The sequence below is a fragment of the Puma concolor genome, chromosome D3 (assembly GCF_028749965.1).
Source record: "Puma concolor isolate L17-30 chromosome D3, mPumCon1.1.hap2, whole genome shotgun sequence".
NCBI classification, from domain to species: Eukaryota; Metazoa; Chordata; class Mammalia; order Carnivora; family Felidae; genus Puma; species Puma concolor.
In genome coordinates, this window is record NC_141678.1 from 26,604,135 (window position 1) to 26,629,142 (window position 25,008).

General features: G+C 50.3%; 1 protein-coding gene across 3 annotated transcripts in view; it reads right to left on the reverse strand.

Moving 5' to 3' along the window:
- MYO18B (myosin XVIIIB) overlaps positions 1-25,008 on the reverse strand; it is a 258,994-nt gene that overhangs the window by 129,883 nt on the left and 104,103 nt on the right. For all 3 annotated transcript variants that reach the window (XM_086682197.1, XM_086682198.1, XM_086682199.1), the window contains 6 exons: positions 24,942-25,007; positions 19,628-19,756; positions 17,270-17,413; positions 16,217-16,306; positions 1,244-1,363; positions 822-930 (listed from right to left, as the gene is read on the reverse strand). In XM_086682197.1, coding sequence (XP_086538323.1) covers positions 822-930; positions 1,244-1,363; positions 16,217-16,306; positions 17,270-17,413; positions 19,628-19,756; positions 24,942-25,007 — 658 coding nt within the window. The remainder of the gene's footprint in view (positions 1-821; positions 931-1,243; positions 1,364-16,216; positions 16,307-17,269; positions 17,414-19,627; positions 19,757-24,941; position 25,008) is intronic.

The window sequence follows — 25,008 nt, forward strand, 5'->3', positions numbered from 1 at the left end:
GTATGGGGCACGTGGGTGGCTCAGTCTTGATTTCGGCCCAGGTCATGATCTCGCGGTTCCTGAGTTCGAGCCCCGCGTTGGGCTTTGCGTTAACAGTGAGGAGCCTGCTTGAGATTCTCTCTCTTTCTGTCTCTGCCCCTCCCCTGCTCTCTCTCTCTCTCTCTCTCTCAAAAATAAATAAACATTTTTCAAAATGGGGAGGGTAGTAGTTTCTGTGCCACAGCCTACGAACATGGATGGATGATGACCCCACTACAGCATTAGCAGTAAATGAAGTCACCATGCACGTGGCGTTAACCGCTTTCCATCAACCGCCTTTCCTATCAATCCATCCATCTGAAAGACGAGGGAGCCAAAGCACACATTTCTCTGCCCAAAAGCCACCCACCTCAAAGAGATTCAAGTCCAGATTCAAATCCAGAAATGCCATTTCACAGATGCTGCGTGTAACCACCGAAATGCCTTAACCTAAAATCCATGTTGTCTATATCAAAACTATTCATGTAATTGTAAAGGGGCCTTGCCATAGAGTCACTGTTGTTTGGGTCGTTCTTTGCGTTATTACTGACCTGTACCTGTCACCTTGATAAAGGACTATCTGGGATATTGTTGGCTTCTCTGTTTAATGTCTGCACCAGACCGGAAGCTCCAGGAGGGCAGGGCTGTGGCCGTTTGCTCTGACAAAATGACAGCCCCTGATGCAGCCTCTGGGGCATACTAAGTGCTCAGGGCGAACGACTGCATGGATGAACGAATGAATGGAACAAAAGGACGGCATGTTTTTCACCCCTGTCTAATCCCGAGAGTCCCGGTTTGCTTACCTCCTCCTGTGTGGCTCCTTTCCAAGTCACCCAACTGAATTTTCTGCTGCGCTTCTCCCAACTGCTTCTGCACTTCTCCCAAATTCTTCTGGACTTGCTCATACTTGCTCTGGAAGAAAGGCCCCAGGGTGTCAAACTGGAGCCCAGTGCAGCCTGGGCCTGGCCATCCCCCACCCCCTATGGTGGCTTGGTAACCAAGGACTGTCTACCCTTTACATAGTCCTCATCCAAGGCACCTCCAAGGTCAAGGCTTAGGAAGACACAAATGTCCTCCAGGACCTTGAACATGAGAGTCAGTAAGCCACTGCCTCTTGCTTATAGGCTTCCGGCTCCCACATGTGAGCAGACAAGGAGGCGGGTAGACCCAAAGGCTCCCAGCCACCCTGCTCAGCCACACCCGCCACCACCCCTGGGCCACCCACCTTCAGCTCCTGGACCTCCCGGAAGGCCCGCAGCCGCTCTGCCCGCTCACTCTCTAGCACCTGGCAGGCCACGTCCCCCCTGAAGTGCTCATCAGCCAGCTCCGCGGTCAGTTCAGCAACCTGGAATAGGAGGGTTACAGCAGAGTCACTCGTGGTGAGGGGACGTCAACTCTTCTCCCCCCGGGCACCCTCCACAGGACCAGCCCGGACAAATCACGGGCTCTTGTGGCAAAAGGGCATCTCCGTGTAATGAGGCAGTTCGGGGTGTGATGGTCAGAATGTTATTGGTCCTGATGTGTTAGAATTCTTGGCCCAATGCTCACTAGCTGTGTGACTGCCCCACGCAGGATGCCTGTCTGATTCTCGGTTTCCTCAGCTTTAAGGGGTGGGGCATGACTTAGAGAATTGTCTTGACAAGTAAATGAGATAATCCACATAAAGTTAGCGCAGTGCTGGCACGTAGTAAATGTTCAATTAAAGGAAGTTATCCTGGGTGGCTCAGTCAGCTGGGCGTCCAACCCTTGATTTCAGCTCAGGTCATGATCCCAGGGTGGTGGGACTGAGCCCCACACGGGGCTCCACGCTGAGTGGGGAGCCTGCTTAATATTCTCTCTCTCCCTCTGTCCCTCCCCCTGCTTGCTCTCTCTCTTAAGAAAAATAGAAATTTAAAAAAAAAAAGTTATTCTAGCAGCAGCTCTCCTTACGCATCCTTCAGCAAGCCATTTTGCTGGACGGATCAATGGGCTCCCCTTGGCAAGACACGCAGGTGCTCACCGCACAAGAACGCCCTCAGCTAGGAAACCTCTCTGTGGCTCCCCGTGATCTACCTGCCTCCACCAGGGGACAGCCATGCACACCCAGTGCTGGTTGTGTGTGTTCCCCACCCATTTATGCCTGTTACATTTCTTCTGTAATTACCGATTCAATTAGCTCTTGTGTATACCTATAAAACACGACCAGGCCAGGAGTTTCCACAAAAACTAAATGGAACGCGTTGGAAGAAATAATACGAGTTGTTTCTCAAAACTCTTAAAATCTGTGGGGCACCTGGGTGGCTCAGTCGGTTAAGCTTTCAACTTCAGCTCTGGTCATGCTCTCACGGTTCATGAGTTCGAGCTCCACATCCGGATCTCTGCTATCAGCACAGAACCCGCTTCAGATCCTGTCTCCCTCTCTCTCTCTCTCCCTCCTCCTCCTCTTCCTCCTCTGTCTCAAAAAAAAAAATTAAAAAAACTCTTAAAATTTGTTTTTTTAATGTTTATTTTTTCTTGAGAGAATGGAGACAGAGTGCAAGTGGAAGAGGGGCAGAGAGAGAGGGAGAGAGAGAATCCCAAGCAGGGATCCTCGCTCAGCACAGACCCCAACACAAGGCTCAATCTCAAGACCACAAGATCACGACCGGAACAGATATCAAGAGTCGGACACTTAACCGACATGAGCCACCCAGGTGCCCCCAAACTCTTAAAATTCTAATTTTTAAAATGCATGTGTCTCGTCAAACAGTTTCAGGTGCCAAACTTATTTTTAAAAAAGCAAATTAAAAAATTCGGCTTATGCATTCAAACTACTTTTCCATTTGCTCCGCTTTAATGATATCAAAGCTGGAAATCACACGGTCACGTGTTAGGGGCATGGTTTAAGAAAGGAAGAATGTCTCAAGTCAGGTGCTCATACTCTGAAGGCTGTGGTCCAGAAATAGCGTGAGTTGTAGTCATGTTCAGGGGCAAAAATAAAAATGTTTATATCTTAATGAAATCCAACTTGTGCTGACTTTTCCCCCCCATCGGTGACCAACTACAGATGCCAAATGGGTCAAGGCTTCTGTGTTATTATTGTCCCAAAGTGCAGCCTTCCAGGTTCAAGGCTTTGCCAAAGCAAATGAGGCGAGAACCCGGGAAGTGGACTTTTATGACCAAGAGGCTTAGAAATGACCTTACGCAGCAGGGTCGCTCGGGAAACGGAGACTCCCTCTATGGGGGCAGTGGTCAAAGTCAAGACAGGGAAGGAAAAGAAAACAATAGAAGTAAGGCATGGGGTTCAAGTCCAGACACACTGCGTGACCTTGGACAAATCCCTTTCTCTTGAGCTGTGAAACGCACTGCATTAAGGAATATCCATTGTCCTGCTGGCATTCCCATCCGATGCCACAACTGTTGTGACTGAAGATGTCTACACGCTTCACTCTCCCATGAAACCCTGTGTGTGGCACCAAGGAGCGGCTGTGGGGTGTTGTCACAGACACCAAGGGGCCCTTCCGGCGTGGAATCCACCTGCCCTGCCCCCCAAGCTAGTTCCCATCAATATCATCAGCTCATAGGTGGTCTCAAAACTCATTCCTCCGCCCCATGAAGAAGGCAGATGAAGATCTGTATGTTTCGACATGAAAAACAAAAGCAAAATCGAGATATATGGCCAACGGTGGGGGAGAAAAGCAAAGTGGCAGAATAGGACGTTTGGCCCGTGCTCGTTTCTGTTTTCTTTCTACTTGTACAGAAAAAGGCACTCTCAAACTGTTAGTAGGGATTTTTTTTCTTGTTTTCCTAGAAGGGTGTGGGCTCACAGGGGACTCCGGTTTCTTTACGATGCATCTCTGCGCTGCTGGTAATCAGAAGAGCACAAAACAAATATCTTTAAAAACAATAGTCCCCCCAAATTGAGCTGCAAACAAATAAACCAGAGCTGCTGCTCTTGCACGTTCTATGCTGTCCCCCTTTTTCTCCCCTCCACCTGCCCATTGGCTTCCGGTCTTGGTGACCACACCAGTAGCTGCTCAGACCTACATGTGCCTTTTATAGAAATGGGGTGGGGGAGAGGCTTAGGGGGAGCATTCTGAAGTCACACAGCAAGTGAGTGGCAGAGCTGGGACGGGAGCCCAGATCCCTCTGGTCCAAGTAACCACCACTTAACAAGCCAGGGGCTCTCCCAGGGTGCACCGGACTGTCTCTGGGGTGGGGATTCTGTTCGCTGTTCCTCCCACTGTCATCTTTAAAGCGTTCTGGGGGAAACATCTGCCCAGTAGTCCCCGGGGATGGCTGTTAAAATATTCCCAGTATATTCCTCAGTATTCCCAGAACGCCCACACCGTAACCTCTGTGGTGGGACCCGGGGATCTGAAGTTCAACACACTCCATGGTTGTCCTTAAGCACAACCAAGCTTAAGAATTACTGCCATAGAGGCCCTGGGTGGCTCAGTCGGTTAAGTGGCCAACTCTTGGCTTCAACTCAGGTCTTGATCTTGAGGTTCGTGGGTTCGAGCCCTGCATTGGGCTCCGTGCTGAGAGCTGGAGCCTGCTTGGGATTCTCTCTCATTCTCTCTCTCTCTCTCTCAAAAAAAAATTTAATAAATAAGTAAACTTTGAAAAAAGAACTGCTGGCATAGAAATTGCCAGAATCTCTTCCTAATCTTGGCCTCACACCTGGCTTTAGATGGGTTAGATTTCCTTACGGGCACACAACAGCACCGGCACTGGGGGAGCGATCGTTTGCACTTGGCTCTGAACACAGGCTGGTACGATCCAGGAATGCCCAGATCATGCCCCTGATCCCCGCCTTCCCATCCCCACCACCAGCATCGAGCCTAAACACCAGGATCGTGTTCTCTCCGCCTTAGACAATTAGCATGAAATTTCATTTGTGCTAATCAGCCTGAGCAAAGGGAGCACAACATTAATTTAATGCATTAATTTTGAGTTCTACACAATCCAAGTCTGGAGTCCAAAGGACAATTAGTCCTCTCAGATTAGGGAAATGACAGACGCTTTTCCCAGAGACGAGTAGCCCCTGGCCTTCCCCTAGCCCCACAAATCCCTCTCCCTTCCTACATTTCGGGGCCCAAGGGCTTTATTCACAGAGGTGAGAGGTGGGCACCATGCCCAGAGTTATTAGGTGAGTGCAAAATGAAAACCGGTTTAATGAGGGAAGAGCCTGGTTTGCAAACCCAGAAGGGTCCTTGCCGATTACTCAGGCACCAATTAACTAGAAATTATTCTGAAAACCTCCCTGGATCCACCACTTAACGCCAAATCATCAGAAACTCTCTTTCTACTCAGGGACCATGACTCCAAAAGTCTGCCGGAGAGAAGCGGACAGAAACGGATAAATGTGCTGTACATGTGGCATAGAGTCAAATAGAAATTCTCCATATCCCATGCCCTGGCATCACGGCAGCCTGAGGGAGATGGCAACAAAACATTTGATGGGCATTAAATGCTGAGCACACGTGCGACCCTTTGGGCTGTCAATGTCACTGCTGCCTATCATTCATTATATGAGCACCGACTGTGTGCCAGGCCCTGCCTTCAAGGATCTTTCTGTTGAGCTGGGGAGATAAACCCACATGTCTGAGCCCAACCCTGTCCTTGGCTCTTATATTCAAGAGTTCTCAAAGCTCCCCAAATTGTCTGGTCTACAGAGAGCAAGCAGTGGCCTTTCACTGTGCACTTTTCTTTTTTTCTTTTTTTTTAACGTTTATTTATTATTTTTGGGACAGAGAGAGACAGAGCATGAACAGGGGAGGGGCAGAGAGAGAGGGAGACACAGAATCGGAAACAGGCTCCAGGCTCTGAGCCATCAGCCCAGAGCCCGACGCGGGGCTCGAACTCACGGACCGCGCGATCGTGACCTGGGTGAAGTCGGACGCTTAACCGACTGCGCCACCCAGGCGCCCCCAGTGTGCACTTTTCAATGTAAGGAAAAGCATTGCTTCCTTAGAAGCCCTTGCAGGAGAAATAGCTCATACTCATCGGATGCTAGGGAGAGACATGTGCTAATCTCTTGCTGTGTGCCTGTCAAGTGCCTTATGAGGAGAGGATTTTTATTTCCTTTCCACAGAACGGAAAACTGAGGCATTGAGCGGTGAAATGATTTGTTCAAGGTCATGGCTGATAAGTCACACGGGGGAGTCCAGCTGAGCAGCCTGAATCCCAGGTCCTGACTCGTAATTTCAGGGCCGTCCTGTCCCACATCTGCCACCTGACTCAACGCTGGGGGTCAGCAGTACAGGAGCCTTGGTGTACCTGGGGCAGACCGGGAGGTAGCGGGTGGGGGAAAGGAGGCGAAACAGACAGCTGGGTGTGGTTCAAAGGCAAGGCCACCCACCCCCGAGGGGCCATGACCAAAGGGAGCTTTATGGAGCCCCCGCGGAAGGGAAGCCCCACCCCTGTCAACCTGAGCGATTAAGAGAAAAGATGGAAAATGAAAGCAGAAAAAGAGGGGATGGGGAGAAAATAAGTCAATAGGCAGAGGGTCTGTCCAGCTGCAGAGCCAGCTGGCCGCTTTGGGCTTCAATCTCACGGTATCTGCCCTCGAAGCTGCCTGGGTCATGAGGGGAAATTCAGAACAAATCTCTAGCTTACTGGCGGGCTCCAGGGCTCCAGAGACTCACTCTGGGCACCCGTTTAGGGACCGCCCTGTGTACTTCTCTTCCCAGCTGCTACTAAGTGATGGTAATAGTTCCCTTAATAATAATCACGACCACAGGAGCATCTGGGTGGCTCAGTCGGTTGAGGCTCCGACTCTTGACTTCAGCTCAGGTCAGGATCTCACGGTCTGTGGGATCGAGCCCCAAGTCAGGCTCTTTGCTGACAGCATGGAGCCTGCTTGGGATTCCCGCTCTCCCTTTCTCTCTGCCTCTTTCCTGCTCTCTCTCTCTCTCTCTCTCACACACACACAAAATACATAAATAAATTTAATAAAAAATAATAATCACTATCACAGAGGGTGCTTACCATGGGTCCGGCACAGGGTAACCCACAGAACCTTCACAGAGACACTGAGAGCTGGGGACTGATACCTCTGCGTTGCAGATGGGGACCTGAGGCACTGGGGTGTGGACATTCACCCAAGGACACACAGCCGGCCAGTGGCGGAGCCGGATGCAAATCAAGGCAGCCTGCCTCCAGAGCCTTTACTCGTAGCCATACCTTCAAACTGCCTCTTGGGGGCTCCAAGAATATATGCCAAGTGAATTAATAATGTATCCGGGGGGCGCCTGGGTGGCGCAGTCGGTTAAGCGTCCGACTTCAGCCAGGTCACGATCTCGCGGTCCGTGAGTTCGAGCCCCTCGTCGGGCTCTGGGCTGATGGTTCAGAGCCTGGAGCCTGTTTCTGATTCTGTGTCTCCCTCTCTCTCTGCCCCTCCCCCGTTCATGCTCTGTCTCTCTCTGTCCCAAAAATAAAAAAAAATAAACGTTGAAAAAAAAAATAAAAAAAAAAAATAATGTATCCGGGAGCCAAGGAGGGAGGGAGGGATCCACAGCTTCCGGCAGGTCGGCGGGAATGGGGACCACGCTTGCAGGTGTGCTGGGACATATGTCATGCATCAGAGAGGGACACACAGGACAACACATCACCGACTGGCCTTGGGTGGGAGAAGCAGAAGCTATGGACTTTCATGAGCTTTAGAAGGGGTCTTCAAGGTCCCATAGCACCCCCCTAAAGAGGAAATAACCCCTCTGATGCTGTCACCCACATATCCCACCTTGAAAATGGTTTTTAGGGGCACGCGGGTGGCTCAGTGGGTAAAGCGTCTGACTCTTGATCTCGACTCAGGTCGTGGGAGTTTGAGCCCACGTTGGGAGTCTGCACGGGATTCTCTCTGTCTCTCTCTCCCTCTCTTCCCCTCCCCTGGCTCACTTGAGCTCATGGGCACACTTTGTCTCTCTCTCTCTCTCTCTCTCTCTGGCCCCCACCTTCAGGACGGAGTTCAAACCTCTCACGTGGTTCTCACAGCCCCTGGGATCTGGCCCAGCCTCGGCGACTGACCCTACCCCAAAATCTCCCCACACGCATGAGACCTTCCAACGGCGAGTACTGTGGGTGCCAGCCCAGGTCCCCGGTCTCTCTCTCTCTGTTCTTGCTGTGCCCTCTACCTGGAACGCACAGCCTCCCCACCTTGTCACCTGGCTAGCTCCGGGTCGTCTTAAAGGATGAGCCGCTCCAGCCTCCTCTTTCACAGCCTGTTTGGAGTCAGCCAGACGCCGGGTCAAAGCCCAGCTCTGCTACTCGCCGGCTGTGTGATATTGGACAAATCGCTCCACCTCTCTGGTCTTCACTGTCTTCATCTAGAACCTGGGGTATGAACGACACCGTCCTCACAGTTTGATTTGAAGGTAAAACGAGATAAAGCAGGCGAAGGATGTGTCACGGCAGCCGGCACAGACACGTCGCTCGTTAAATATTACTTGAATTACTAAATTCAACATTATCTCCTTTACTCATGCAGTTGGCACTGAATGCTCTGAGGGGTGTAGGAATAGCTAAGATGTAATCACATATATGTTAGCAACAGCGGAGATGTGGAAAGACTCTGTAAGAACCAGTGTAATAATTACTTTCCTTTTTTAAAAAGTGTTCATTTGTTTCTGAGAGAGAGGGAGCATGAGCTGGGGAGGGGCAGGGGGAGAGGGGGACAGAGGATCCGAAATGGGCTCTGCACTGACAGCAGAGAGCCTGACGTGGGGCTCGAACCCACGAGCCGTGAGATCGTGACCTGAGCCGAAGTCGGACGCTCGACCGACTGAGCCACCCAGGCGCCCCTGTAATAATTACTCTACAGGCACCTCGTCACACCTCCCTGTAGAGAGGAATGTGGAACCACCACTGTCACCATCTGCCAACAACCACACAAAGGCTCAGAGCCTGGAAAGAGTTGCCCACAGTCCCACTGCAATGAGGATCCAGAGCCAACCGTCCCGACCCACCCTCTCTGCTCCTGGACCAGACATCCCGGGTCGGCACAGTCCCCAGCTTCCTCATCTGCGTTACAAAGTAGGCAGAGGAGGCATTATGGCCTGGATTTTCATACAGGGAAACTGAGGCATGCAGAACATTCCAGCTGTGCGCTCCTCTGGGGGGCCTTAGCTGTGGTCATCTGTGAGCACGCCCACACGATGGCCATAGAACCTCTGCAGTCAGCTTTCTGCCGGAGGGGCACTCTCCCCAGCATGCCCCAGCAGCTGAGACCCAAGAGACCCTGACACCCTGAGTTAGTTAGGCAATCAGTCTGTCTTACTCTCTTGGGGATGGATCATGGACATACCACATCCAGTCTCCAGAGGCACGGTGCCGTGGTACCGTGGTAGCAGTCAGGAGGCCCGGTATATGTTCCAGACTCAGTCACCACTAGGCCACACAGCCCTTGGAAAGTCGCTTCCCTTCCCTCCAGAGATCAGCGGCCGGCCACACATCATAACCTCCCGGGCCAAACACCCCAGCACTTTGCAAACGGACTTTCTGACCTGAATCTCCGGTTCCCGCCCCAGGCTGGTGGGTTCTGTCTTCTCGGCCATCCCTTACCAAAAAGTGAAAACTTGTCATGCCGACGAGGCCAGACATCCAGAGTGCCCGGGGCCCGCAATGACTAAATTCTTGGGGAAAACCTAGATGACATGCCAGGGAGGGAAGAAAACACCCCTTGTCATTTTTACCCCCCATGTGCTCCCGCAGCCATATAGGAAGTCCCTATAAGAGGACAAGCCCTGCCTTCTCGTGAAAATAAAAAACCCCACTTTGCATCAAGGCAGATTTTGCACGCTTGAGGAATATTTATAGCCAGCTTCCTGGAGGCGTCTCATCTCCTCTTCTGCTCCTTCGCAAATGAAGCACTTAAATCATTTTGCAATAATGTTGTCTTTTTAATAAGCCTAGTCAAATGGAGTTTTCACTGATGAGGCACAACATGTTTTAGCAACATTTCTATCCGTTGTTTCCCCACCAACCGAGACAAGCGGGCGGGGTGCAGAGGCCACGAACCGGGGCCAGGAGTGTCTGCGTGATGCATGGCCCGTGGGAGTGTCTGCCTCCCAACTGTTAGCAGAAACTCTTCTAAGAAAAGAGAACTGCATAGAAGGGGGGTCCCTTCTATCTGTTCCTCAAAGCGTGGACCCCAGACCAGCGGGTTCGGCATCACCTGACACAGCTCGTGGGGAATGCAGATTCTCCAGGGCTGCCCCAAGCCTCCTGACTCAGAATCTCTAGGGCTGGGGACCAGCCCGCTATATTCTAACACATCCTCCGGGGGATTTTGACACGCTTTCGAGCACGAGAACCACGAGTCTCACATGGCACGATGCTGCGTTCAGGTTCACCTCGGGGCTTGTTAAAAGAAGCAGGGAAGAGTTCCCCTCCCCGAGATTCCCTCCTGGGTCGAATCCTCGGGAGATGGGATGGGGAAGCTACAGGGGACACAGCTCCCCCAGGTGATCCTGATGTTCCGTGAAGTATAAAAGCAACCAGAAAAAAAAAAAAATCAAAGTGGCTTTTTGGTGGAAGAGAAAGAATTAAAGACCTTTCTTCAAATAAAATCTTACTTGGGCCCCAGGATACTACGTTTCACCAAATCTGAGCTGCCTCTGATTATAACCTGCACCATTATGGAACAAAAGAAAAGAAAGTGCTGTCATTTTTTAGTGTAAGACGCGTGATTGTGGAACGCAGTGCAATTCCAGAGACGCAGAAAGGTGGAAAATAATGGGAGTCCAAAAAAAATCAATCAAATACAGAATGAAACTAAAGAAGGGCATCTATGGCCACTGATACAGGTTGGGGGATTCTGGAGCCCTTTGACCTCTTCCTAGCCCCTGGGCAGGTCTGAAGAGACTCGGGGCTTCAGAAAATACTTCCAATTACTGCATCGAAAAGGGCAAGCCACAGATTGGAGGAAGAGATCTGTGCCACATATATCCAACAACTGAACTTAAATCCACGGTATATAAAGAGTTGCTACAAACCAATAAGAAAGCAGTAGTGAGTGGCCCAGGGACTTGAAAGACCGCTTCGCCAAAGAGAATAACGGCCAAAAACACGAGAAAAGGCACAAATTAAAATCACGGTGTGGGATCACAGGGCGCCCAAAACAATCAATAAATGGAAAGGACAATATCGAGCACTGGTAAGGGGGTGGACTGCTGTAGGAGGGTAAACTGATTCGATCACTTGAGCAAGCTGTTTGTATCCATTAAAACCCAACACAGAGAGAACTTGGAACCCAGCAATTCCATTCCCAGTGCATTCCTAATGGAAATGTATGATACCTGTACCAAAAGACATGTGGAAGGATGTTCACAGCAAGCTTATTCATCACAGGTTAAAGCTGGAAACAACCAAATTCTCATGTAGAGTAGAATGAATAGAGTGCTCTGTACCCATGATGGAATACTACACAGCAATGACAACGGATGGGCCACAGCCGCCCCCAGCATGGAGGAATGTCACAATGTCATATGAAAGGCATTTGATTGCATTTCGGTAAAGTTAAAAAATGGGGGGGGGGGGGAACCCAATCTATAGTGCTAGAGGTCAGTTTAGTGGTTACCCTTGGAAGGTCGTGGCTGAAAGGGCCATGAGGGGGACTTGGGGGGAATCTGGGAATGTTCTGTGTCTCCATATGAGTGTCCATGCCTTGGTGCGTTCAGTTTGTGAAAATTCATGGAGACGTATATACTTAACAACCTGTGCACTTTTTTGTATGTTGGACCTTACTATAAAGTCTAAAAAGGAGGAAGTGGAGGAAGAGGAGGAGGGGGGGTAGGGGGAGGGGAAAGAAATCACAGCACTCAGTCACCTGAACGTGCTTCCTGGATAAAACTCTGCTTTGCCTCCTAACTGAGTTTTTTAGGGAACTGATGCCATGCCCTTGTCTTGCAGTTCAGGACGAGGCCCGCCAAAGCCCTCCTAGAGGTCGCCTCTTCTACTTCCTGGACGAATATTACTGAGGTTGTACTTTGCCACGTTACTTGGTGCCCCTTTTCACGAGGACTCATAGAAGAAACTTCTCTGATAGCTCAATACTTGGAAGAATGAGTATTATCTCAAGCAACAGGTGTGCGTGTGTGTTTAAGCTGGGGACAAGTCCATGTAATCTCTTGCCTCCCTCTTTGCTTTGGTTGCTAGGAAGCTCAGTGTCAACATTTCTGTTGACCTTTCATGGCATCATTGGTCCATTGGATGTCTATTCTGTACCAGGGGCTCGGCCAACGTGACGGGCAAGACATCCCCCCTGCCCGTGGGGCCTCACCAAGCCAGGGCACAGGCGTGCCAGAGGGGGTGAGAACACCTCCATCAATGCAGTAACAGGAAGCTCAGGGCCCAGGATCGCCGACTGTAGGGGCCCAACCCATCCCTAAAAGGTTAACAAGGCTTCTTGGAAGAAGTACCACCGGAACTGGGTGACGAGGGACGACCAGACATTAACCAGCTGAGGAGGGTGGAGGGAAATATTCCAGGCAGAGGCAACAGCAGATGCAAAGTCTGAAGTGAGAGCGAGTCTGAGGCTCACAGTAAATCTCTATTTCTAATTCTCACCTCCCCCTTATTTCCCATTATTCTGCCTTTCTTAGCTTTGAAATTGTGTCTTATTTTTTTTTCCAGGCCCCGGACGTCTTTTTGGAGCCACGGAGGACACAGAGACGCCAAGAGCCTGCGTAGAATATGGAGCAGGTGAGGACGCTTGAACACTTGGTCCAGGTCTCAGCAGCCTGGCCCCTTCTCTGCCTTCTCCCAGTGCGGCGTGAGCTGTATAGCCAGATGCTAATGATGTTCCCCTCCTCACTGTCTCCCCGTCTCCCCCCCGGCCGCTGAGGCACCCCAAGCGCCCACGTCCTACTCGACAGTGTGTGATGAATTACTGTATCAAATGTCAGCTCAGAGGGAAGGAGTTTCTGCAGTGGAGTCACCGATATTCCCAGCCCACGCACAGCTCTCTGATTGCTGGCTTCTGAGGCTCTGTCATTGCTGCTTCCTGTGGGAGAGGTCAGGCTGGGTGCTCTCTAGAGTCCTGAATGACACTTGGGTGTCATTTCTTCTCCTCCCTACGGTATTTTCTATAAGAGGGCAGAGACCCATGGTGGAGCCTTTTCCACCCTGACTCTCCTAACTCTATGTGACATGACTGTCCCCTTCCAGGAGCCTCTGACTCTTCCTTGTCTGTGGGAGTGAGACAGAGAACCCTTGGTGGGGAGAGTGGACACGATGACAACGAGAATGAGAAGTGGTGGAAAAGAGATAGCCCCTACCCCAAACTTCATTCCATGTCCCCACGGGAGCCAGCCAGGCTCAAGTTGGGCTGTCAATACAGGAAGCAGAATGTGTTCCGTTGGCTTGATCATGAACCCAATTATAGCCCCCACCGTCCGTCTAGCAAACCAAGCAATATTATCAGTCACGATAGCACCACGGGTTCGCAGGTGTGGAAAGCTCTAGTTTTGCTCCAAACTGACAAATATTATCCCATGCTGCCTCAGGACCTTTGCACTTGCCATTTCGACTCGATGCCCCAGATCTGCGCATAGATGACTGTGCCAGATGACTCAGACCTAGACTCAGACATCTCAATCCGTGGAAGCTTTCTCAGACCGCTCAGGCAAAAATAGCCCCCTCACTGTCACCTCCCTCTGCTTATTATCTGCAGCACTTGACCATCAAAAAGTAGCTTGCTTTTTTATTAACTGTGGTCTGTCTCCCTCGATTGGCCTGGAGACCTCATGAGGACAGGGACTTTGCCTTCTGCCTAGCTGCATCTGAGGTGGCCAGCTGAATGCTTGCTGCCTGGGAGATGCTCATACTCATTTGCTGAATAGGCGAATAAAACTGGACTACAGTTGAGCTTCAGCAGGACCCTGTGAGGTGCCCAGGGCTTCAAAAGTCAGCTGAGACTAAGGATGAGATGGTCAAAGCCCTCACCCAGGGTGCGGAATTTCAGGGAGTGCCAAGAAACCCAGAAACCGAGATTAAATAGCATCCTAATGCAATATTTAAGAAAGTCAAAATTCATGCCAAAAATCCACGATGAATAAAACATCAAAAATTTAAATGAAGACAGGATCCCACTGTGCATACTCTCTCACTTACCCCTCACCTTAATCCCGGCCCACCAGTCCTTCCTTTATTTGAAATTTTGGTATTTGGCTCATCGTGGATTTTTTTTTTTTTGCATTCATTTACATTTTAAAAGACACTGCATTGAAATACGATTTATCTTGCTGAGTTTCTGGCACCCCTTTAAATTTCATGCCCCAGGCGAGTGACTTACTAGAGTCCTGGCCCTGAAAAACTAAGCGGAACAGCAAGTTACCGTGCACAGCTCTTCCGTGATCTACCCACAGCTCCCCGACCACATCTCACATTACACTGCATGAATTTGCTTAGGAATCTGAAATTGGCAGTAGTCCCCGGGGGGCAGGGACTCTCTGGCTCCCGTCCTCATCCCCAGTCTGTGAACTCAACACCCAACTAAAGACAATAAGACCTCAGCACGGTGATCACACCCCCATCCCCACCGATGTAATCTCCAATCACATGTTCCTCTCCACCCACGAGAGGCGACCACTACTCCAAAGCTGGTGTTATTATTCCCATGGAAATATCTTTACACCACAATCATACGGTATATGCCCCACGCAATATACAGTATCAGCCTGCACTTTTAAAAAATTAATATGTTCGATATCATGTTTCAAGTATTCTTTCGTGACTTAAATAATCTTTCTCCAGCGTTATGTTTTTGAGGGCAATCCAGGTAGAGTCACCTATCTCTAGTTGAGGGGTCAGGAAACTTTTTCCATAAAGAGCTCGATACTTTTGGGCTTTGTACATCACAGAGCCTCTGTCACAGCTACTCAGCTCTGCCATCGTAGCATGAAAGCTGCCGGAGACTGCACACGAATGGGTGGGCGTGGCCGTATGCCAATAAAACTTTATTTACAAAGAAAAAGGTGGAAAACTGGGTCTGCCTCCTGGGCCATTGTTTTCCTGCCTCTTTATTCGTGTTTATTTGGCAGCTCAATCTTTAATACAACAACATGGGTTCATTCATTCTCTTATTGATAGACTCCCATTTGGGGGTTCAGATTTCTTCAACACGACAATGCTGTTCCTGTATACTTCTTGGCTTTTCTTACATATGTGAGAATATATTCCACACAGAATTGCTGGAGCACACAGTATGGACAGGGTCAGCTTTCAGAGACAAGCCTAAGTTGTTCAAGGGTGAAGAGATCAAATATCAAATTACACTCCCACGGCAGCATATGGTTTCCTGCTGCTACACGTCCTTGCCGATACGTGGCTACATCAGACTTCGATTTTGCCAGTCCAAGGTGCAAAATCGTACCTAGGGTGGTGTTAATTTGCATTTCCTGATTGGTAATTAGGTTGAGCATCTGCTCATGAGTGTATTGGCCATTTGGATTCCCGAACATTTGAACTCTTTTTTTTTAATGTTTACTTATTTTTGATAGAGAGAGGGAGAGTGTGGGCAGAGAGAGAGGGAGACACAGAATCCGAAGCAGGCTCCAGGCTCTGAGCTGTCTACACAGAGCCGATGCAGGGGTTGAATCCACAAACTGTGAAATCATAACCTGAGCTGAAGTCAGATGCTCAACAGACTGAGCCACCCAGGTGCCCAGAACATTTGAACTCTTGAAACAAGAGTTCTCCTCTTGGGAGTTGCCAATACCTCTTTTTGCCCATTTTTTTTTTCCTACTGGAGTGTTTCTCTTTTTCCAGTTGATTTAAGAAAGCTCTTTATATGTCCAAATACCCTTTGTCGGTTACACATGTTGTAAATTTCCCTGCCCAGTATGTAGTGTGTCTTCCCTTTATGCTTTGATAAACAGAAGTTGATTACTTTAATATAGTCAAATGTATCATTTTTTTTCCTCGCAATTTGTGCTTTTGTGACTTATGCCAGAAATTCTTCCCTTTGGGGTCAGATGATATGGGTTTGAATCTCAGTACTATGCATGCTAGTTGTGTGGTCTTGGGGAGATACTTAACATCCCAGAGCCTCAGTCTCCTCCTCTGTAAAATGGGGACAAGGACAGTATGCCCCCACAGGGTTATTTTGAGGGGTTATTTGTAAACCCTTTATTTGAGGCTATTTTGTAAAGCACTTAGCACAGTGTCAGGCACATCATAATCTGCCCCATCAACACACGTCACCCCACACAGGGGACCCCACACAGAAGGGACAGGGTACCTTGCTCTCTAGCAGGTCTGCATTCTGCCGGAGTTCATTCCGTGACTTCTCCGATTTTTCTAGCTTCTGTCTCAGCATTGTGAGTTCCTCCTATAAAAGCAAACACCTTAACAGAAGCCATCCTGGATCAGAGGCAGGGCTTCCGCATGTGTTAAGAGTCCCGGGGGAACAGAGCGAGGGATTCTGCCAGCCTCTCTGTGACGATGCCCAGATGCTAAGTTCCCACAAGGGACTTTTTCTTTCCCCATTTCGAAATATCAGCGTCTCTGCTCGTGCAAGTCTGGGGCCACCGGGCTTGCATGAGCATCCCAGTCAAGGGGTGGAACGCAGATCCTCAGAATGAGTCCATTACTCGACCCAAGACTGCGTATGCCTGAGCGGCATGGGGAGCTTGGCTCTTCCTCCTCCCCAAGACCACCACTCTGCCAGTGGCTCTGCGTTACGCTTTCGGTACTGTCGTTAGGCACAGCCTAAATGCCCCCCCTCCCCCACAGCAGACCCCTGGGATGAACTATGGAATGCGCACAAAAAAAAAGGAGTAGGAGGCTGTCACGGAAAGAGAATCAGGAAGACCTCTGTGCAAAGCCATTGTGCGCATGTGTGTGAAGTGGCTAATTTTGCAAGAATAGACAACAGCCAGGATAAACCAGAAACCGATCAAAACGGTTTCCCTGCAGAAGGCAGGCGCCACCGGGGTGGAAGGGACAGTCAGCACCTCTCGGAGAGGTAAGAAATTGAAAGGCTCAAAGATGCCACCACCACGTCTCCCTGGGACGACCAGCATCACGGTCAGTGCTCGTGTGCCCCTGGGTAGTGATGGGGTATCTGACCAGCACCCACAAGCCCGGTGTAGAGCTGGACGTGGGATGGAGGGTGGTCTGTGTCTGTGTTAATGACAGCAGAGCGGTATCTGGAAGGCGGCAGCAAGGCTGCTGAGCAGAGCGTTTCTGGATCACGAATCCGCAGAGTGGAGGCACTGAGTCCGGAAGCAAGCGTTACTATGGGGGTGTGAGGACGGGGCCAGCCCACGTCTTGCCTGCCACGTGGACCGACCTCCTTGGCGTGGAGCTGCTCATCCCCAATGGTGGCACTCAGCAGGGGCCGGAGGGAACCGAGGAGCCGCCACCAGGACCAGTCCTTGACCGCCAGGAACACAGCCACGTTCTTCTGGATGCACCGCGCAGCCAGGCGGCGAATCTGCGGGGAAGGGAAACCAGAAACTTGAGGGGTCCTCCCCAACCCGGTAAAGGTGAAGGAAAGAGAGCAAAGGGGGTGGGAAAGGGGCTGGAAAAAGCGAGTTCCATATCTTAACGGAAGAGGTTGGGTAACTCACACATTTTTTTTTTTTCAACGTTTATTTATTTTTGGGACAGAGAGAGACAGAGCATGAACGGGCGAGGGGCAGAGAGAGAGGGAGACACAGAATCGGAAACAGGCTCCAGGCTCTGAGCCATCAGCCCAGAGCCTGACGCGGGGCTCGAACTCACGGACCGCGAGATCGTGACCTGGCTGAAGTCGGACGCTTAACCGACTGCGCCACCCAGGCGCCCCGAATCACACATTTAAAAAGCTTCTTTGCTGGGGGGTGGGGGGGGAGGGGAAAGTGGGCGATGGGCAGGGAGGAGGGCACCTGTTGGGACGAGCACTGGGTGTTGTATGGAAACCAATTCGACAATAAATTATATTTAATATAAAAGATAAAAAAGAAGCTTCTTTGCGATGGTATTGTAATAGTATTGTCTGGTGACGGCCAGTAGCTAGCTGCCCATGTGAGCACAGCGTCACGTGTAGACTTGTCCAATCACTAGGCTGTGCCCCTGAAACTGTCACATTGTGTCAACTGTACTCAAAAAACAAGCAAATGCACACTTTTTTTTTTAATTAAAAATATTTTTTGAGAGCTTTTCATGGAATCGGGCTCTGGGCCTCAGACATTATACCACAACGTAATCTTGCATGACCTAAGAAGAAGGAGAAGCGGAGGAGGAGGGAATAGGGTCACCTCTCGTAAGGGCATCAGATGCAAAATCACCGCGAAAGACAAAAAATAAATAAATAAACGATCCTTGAAAATCCCTGAAATTGCCCGCAAGATCCAAAGGCCATGATTGTGTTGCCGGTTGATTTTAGGGGACAGGTATCACTTTAAGTGTTATTTAAATACGAACCCCATGCTGCTCAAGCCTGAGTGAGCGCTTAATAAAGCACCAGTGCTGGGCCCCACCCCCCAGACTGTCTGATTCAGGAAGTCGGGGTGGGGCCGGAGAATTTGCACGGCTAACAAGTGCCCAGTTGGTGTGGATGCTGTTGGTCTGGGGACCATACTTTGAGAACCACCGGTACAGATGGGGAAACTGAGCCACAGAGACGCCCCCCCCTCGCCCCAGCCCCGGTCACCTGCTCAATATCACACAGCTTCCCGGTGGTGGGGTTGGGATTTGAAACCCCGCAAGTCTGGATGCAGACAGAATCCAGGGCGTTAATGAACCTGTCTTCTAAATCATTCTGAGGCATAAGCTACTGGAAGGCAGTGGGCCAGTGGGGTTGCCCACGATATTTTAATTATTAACGTTCTCGCCTTTTTCTGCTTTTGCCAAGCGCGTGTACTTGAATTTACGAATTCGCATCAACTGGGGGCACATGTAATGAGACCCCATGCTAGTGGTAGTACTTAATAATGAGGACCTGGAGGTAACAGGAGCTGGCATTTGTTGAACAATGTGCCAGTCTGGGGCACGGACTAGACTCGGCACGCATGACCTCATTTCACCTTGACCCAGCTCCTAAGGGGTGGGTCTCCACTGTTTGTCTCCAGAGCTGTGCTCTATAATGTGATGCTCAGGGGAACCATGCACACATTTCTCTACTGCACAAGCTACAGGGAGGAAGGAAATGCAGTCTCCAGGGTGGCTCAGGACTGCGGACTCTGAGCTGCCCCTTCAGTCCCGAAAGCCTCAATGGCCAGGTCCTGTCATGTCCTGTCTGCTGGCCCATGAGAGCCAAGTTCTCCAGAGATGGAACAGGTTGAAACCATAATGGACCCGGGAGGGCTTGGACACCCCCATGATACCTAGATCAAGTCTGACATCATTGGTCATTTGATGTCAACGTCCTAGAAACAATCATCACATCTTGCAAAGCGTCACTTTAAAGTCCTCCCATTCGGGGTGAGCCTATGGAGCGACAGCACTGGCACCATCGTGGGAGACCTGCAGACCACCACCCCTCCCCCGCCCCATGCTCACCCCAGACCCACTGGATCTGAAACTGCATGCTGAAATATCCCACAGGGTTTCGTGCCCAAGCGTGAGTGTGCGAAGCGCGAGGTTACCGCGCCCAGATCAGCTCGGATGCTGCTTTTCTGGGATCTCACACCTCTGCAGGGGTAACGAGGCTCACTGGGTGCCATACCTTCAGCTTCTTGAATTCCTGCCGGGACAGAAAGCCCTTACAAGCCGCCTGGAATAAAATGATGCTGTGAGACGCCAGCTTCTCCCGCTGCTTCTCAAGCCTGGAGACCACGCCTGCCTTGAGGAAAACCTGGAGGGACAAAAGGTGACCGGTGACTCCTGTGCGGCTGAATCAGATGGTCTGAAGAGAGAGGGGGTTGCCACTCAACCCAGTTTTCTTGCGCCCCTCCCCCACCGAGATATTTGTTAGCAGCTGCCCGCGACTGAGGGTCTAAATTATCAAAACAGGGGTCCCCGGGTGGCTCAGTCGGTCGGGCGTCCTTTCAGCTCAGGTCGTGATCTCGCACTCTGTGAGTTCGAGCCCCGCGTCAGGCTCTGCGCTGACAGCTCGGAGCCTGGAGCCTGCTTCAGATTCTGCGTCTCCCTCTCTCTCTGCCCCTCCCCCGTTCATGCTCTGTCTCTCTCAAAAATAAAACAAAAACATAAATTGTCAAAACATCTTATCTCCTCACGAGTCCTCTTTTCCTTCTTCTAGCCCTTGGGTGCTCAGAACACGGTCCCCAGAGTGGCATTGTCACCACTGGGGAGCTTGTTAGAAATGCTGAATCTGGGACCCCACCTGCTGAATCAAAGCGACACTGTAATGTGACCCTCAGGGGAACCATGCACACCTTCATTTCAAAACCACTGTCAGGAGGGACCTGCCTAAACGTCTCTGCACCAGAATTGCTTTGCAGACAGTGGAAGATGCAGATTCCCAGGCTTCACCCCAGGAAAGGCTGAATCCGTGGATTTAGTGGCAGGCCTGCGATTGTACGTTCTTTCCGATAAGTGTCGCTGGCCCCCTGAGAGAAGCAGTGCCCTGGAAATATTCGGTCCTGCCTTATAAGGAGGGGCGGAGAATGTGGAGGAAGTGAGGGTGGCCCTCCTCGGCCAGGGGAGGAGGGGGTCAGGCTGGTGCCACCCACAGAAGGTGGTCAGGCATCCTAACAGAAAACAGCTTGCGGTCCAGGATTTCCAGGCCTCTGCTCATCCATAATGGATGGAGGCCTTCCGCAGCAAAGTGATCAATGCCTCCTTGACACCCCGCAGGGCCGCCTTCAATATACTGCGGGGCACACAGAAGGATTTTCTGAGAACCTAACACTTTGGGGCCAGGCCTGCTCTGCCCACCTGGTAGGGTGGTTACTGTCAGTCTTACCTCCCCGGAGTCAAAGGAAAGAGGCCCTAGCAGCTTGGGACTTGAGTCGGTGACGGGGGCAGGGGACGCTTTTCAGATGCCCTCATCACGCTAATATCTATGACCAGCCTGCCGTGTTTCTCTGCCAAACGTGGCCTCTCACCCCAAAGATGTGCACTTTTCTAGGGGCACTGGATGGCTGCATCTTAGTGATATTATCAAGTAATTGGGGACGTTATCAATCAGTGTTGCAGATCGGAACCAACCACTTCACCTGATACGTGCAGGTAAAGTACTGAATGTACATCATCCTGTAGGGTAGTTATTGCGATCCCCCCATTTTATGGAAGGAAAGACTAAGGCTGACAATGGCATTTCCCCCATGACCCTCCCCTAGCAAGCGGAAACAGCAGAAATGTTTCCCTCCGTCTGACTCCAGACCGGACTATAGTTATCACTGAATACAATTAACATTTGCATGGCATCTAGATTTTTCAAAGCTCTTTCTCCTCTGTCCCATTATAATAAAAACAACCTTATGAGGAATCTATTGGCCCAGGGAGATTATGTAACTGACTCAAGTTCACCCAGCTGGCGATCAACAAAGCCAAGTTCACCTCCAGCACCCATTCTCAACGTCAACACGAGGCTTCGTTTCTTCACTGGCTATCGTACAAACGCCTGAAGTTTGGGGTTGAATTGCAATTTGATTCCAGGTGCACAAAGGGTCTCAATCGATTGTCCCTTAAACCTATTTGCTGCAATGGCAGCCACCCCGCCCGTCCCACAGAGAGCCCTTCCTCAAGGCGAGGATGAGAATCTGCACGCCCAGTCGGTGCCAACTCTGTTTTGCAACCTTCCCTGGCTTTACAGGACACTTCCTATCAGCCAGAGCCACCGAGACAATTAGCCTCACTGAAATAAAGACACGACTGACTCATTACCTATCAGATTGTCTCAATAATGACTGTATTAATTTCACAAGCTAGTGAGTCCCAAAAGCTGCTATAAAAAAAAATCAATGATCAAAATGATGACAGCCCTAGTTCGTATATTACAAAAGGCGGCGGGTGCTTCCAAAACCACTATTGATTAAGTATGAAGCTTTCATTAAAAAGATAATTGGAAGCGACCATACACACAATGGGAATAAGTCATCGGCTCTGCAGAATCTTATCTTGATTTTTTTTTTCCCTTTAAAGAGCATATTGCCAACCAGAAGGCCAACTGCATGTGGGATTCCACCTTTTTCATAAATGTCATGGCCCTCAGCACAGGCCTCGATAAGGCACCAGGGGCTGAGAATCACAAAGAAAAATCTAAATTATTCGCCTTTCGTGGGTCCAGCGGCTTATCAGACGCAAGCAGAGTGTAACATCTCAACATCCTCACATTTAAGGAAATCTACGGGGGCCACCGCGATGCAAACTGTTTTTCCTCTAAAAACGCTGAAGACCAAGGTTCAAGATTCTGATATGGCAGAAGCTCCCATATCTGGGACTGCTGAGGAATCAGCTCTTGTCCTAGTAATTTTCCGGATTAGAGGGGTTTCCTTCTTGAAACATTCAAATCTTATCCTATTTGATAAGCGTCTTGTCCCAGTGACAAACGCATTCAACACGTAGATGACAACTGACTGCTTTCCCACAGCCAACCTGGGGGGTGGGGAGCAGTGGCTCCATTTTACAGATGAGGGAACAGAGGCTTAGAAAGGCTAAATCAGTCCCTAGAGATTCATAATTAGAAAGCGGGGGAGCAGAGGGGCAGGTGGGTGGCCCAGGCAGTCAAGTGTCCGACTCTCGGTTTCAGCTCAGGTCATGATCTCATGGTTCGGGAGTTTAAGCCCAGCATCAGCCTCTGTGCTTGGGATTCTCTGTCAGCCCATTCCCCACCGGTGCTCTCTCTTCTCTCTCAAAATAAATACATATTTGAAAAGAAAAAAGAAGTGCCCAGTCCTGCCGTGCCTCCTCTGCCCTGAAAGATTGCAGGATAGCCTAGCTTCCAAAGGATACGCTGACTTTAATTTGCTCTCGACTGCTGTTTTTTTTTTTTTTTTTTTTTTTTTAAATTTTTTTTTCAACGTTTATTTATTTTTGGGACAGAGAGAGACAGAGCATGAACGGGGGAGGGGCAGAGAGAGAGGGAGACACAGAATCGGAAACAGGCTCCAGGCTCTGAGCCATCAGCCCAGAGCCCGACGCGGGGCTCGAACTCACGGACCGCGAGATCGTGACCTGGCTGAAGTCGGACGCTTAACCGACTGCGCCACCCAGGCGCCCCTCGACTGCTGTTTTAACGAACGCCAAGCATTACTTGAGAACAACAGTGTTGGTTTTATTTGTAATTGGGATGTTTCGGCTTCTAAATTTCTTGCCCTCACTCTGTGAAAGTATGTACAAAGACTTCTCTTGCTTCTGTTTTCTTCCTTGCTCTACAATAGCGGCCGGGCTTATAGAGACTGATTTTTGTATTCATGAAATAACGGAGTCGTTATCTAGACCAGTGGTTGTCAAACTTGAACATGTGCCGGAGTCCCGGGGAGGGTTTGCTGCAACCCAGACTTCTGGGTCCTACCCCCAGAGTTTCAGATTCACTAGGTCTGCGCTGGGGGTAGCTGAATGTTTATGCTTCTAGCAAGCTCTCAGGGGATCCTGCTGGTCTAGAGACTGTATTTTGAGAACGGCTGGTCTACGTGGACAAAGTTCTTGGAGCTGAAGGACAAGGCCTCTGAATCTGGGCCATACCGACATGTGTGTAAAGAGTGTGTGTACCGACGTGTGTGTAAAGAGTGTTTGTTCGACTTCCACCAATCAGCAGCAGAACGCACAGCGTATGGAGAAGAGTGTGGGATCCAGGGCCATACGGGCTTTCACGGGAGCTGTAACTGGTCTTCTAGATAAGCGTAAGGCCTTGAAAGGGGGCTTACTTCCCAGAGGTGCACCTTCCCCGCCTGGAAAGAAGGGATTTACTAATTATCTCCCAGGAGCTTTTGAGGGAAAAGAGGAACAATGTGTGAAGCGGAAGCCCAGCAACTGACAGGTTCCTTCCTTCTACTGGAAAGGTCTGCGAAGTCCCAGTCGCTGCCAACTCCGGGTGGAATAAATCAGGTTGAGACGCCAGTAAACTAAGAGGCTTGCGTGTCTATGGGGCAATGACTATATGAAAACCCGTGAGCTCGCCAAGGCAGGTGCAATGGGACACGCTACTCAGGGGCCCCAGAATGACTAATGGCCAATGATGCCACCATGGTGGGTTTCCGGAGAACCGGGGCCCTTCCCCAGCACCTCGCGCCTGGAGGTGGCAGGAGATCGACAAAGGTTTGAGGGTTGATGTTACTCAATCAGGGGATGAGGGTGGGAGGGCAATTTTCCCTTTGGTCAGTTTTCTCCCCAGTTTCTGTTTCTACACTTTGCCATTCTCCCTGCCTGCCGCATGGTCCTTGAGTTTACTTCCCAAAGCAGAGCCCATGGGACACTAGCTCCAGGAGCTGGTAGGGGATCTTCCACAGACGCAAAAGGATGGGACTCCCCTTGGGAAGCCCTAAATACAATATTTTCCCGCTTGAAAACTTGGAGGCTATACAGGCACATCCGGACTCTGTGAACCTCTTCTCTAAATGTTGAAGCGTTATTGGAAAAGCCCTGGGCTCAACACCAGTTTGAAGAAAGTTATTTCCCTCAACGTTAATGTCATGTGCCTTCTCGCGGAGTCCTAACTTTTCACTTACTGCTGCTAATCAGCTGGGACTATTCACCCCGGTACTGTCGGTTGCCAAGTAAAAGTTAACCAGGCTCCGGGTGAAGGTGAGTGCTTCTTCTCGGCTTTTACGGCAGCTCTTTCTAAGGCTTGGAAATCCCTGCTGAGGTCCAGGATGTGAACTCTTCCAGACTGCTGAGGTCCCTGGGAGTGTAACCTCTAACAAATGATATTCCCCAGTGTTGTTGCCTCCCACGTAATACCACTTTATCTTCCTGGCCTTGTAAGATGGGCAGGGCAGAAAGTCGCTAGCCCTGTCTTCAGTTGGGTGAAAAGGAAGCCCACACAGGTAGCGGATGATGCAGTAGGACCAGAATCGGGGTTCACCTGGGTCCCTGATGGGATGAGCAGAGTGACATAAAAAGGAAGCTCTACTCACCTGGCTGTGCCCAACAACCACCGCCTTCTTCTCCAGATCCAGGGTCTGTAGGAGCTCATCCACAGCC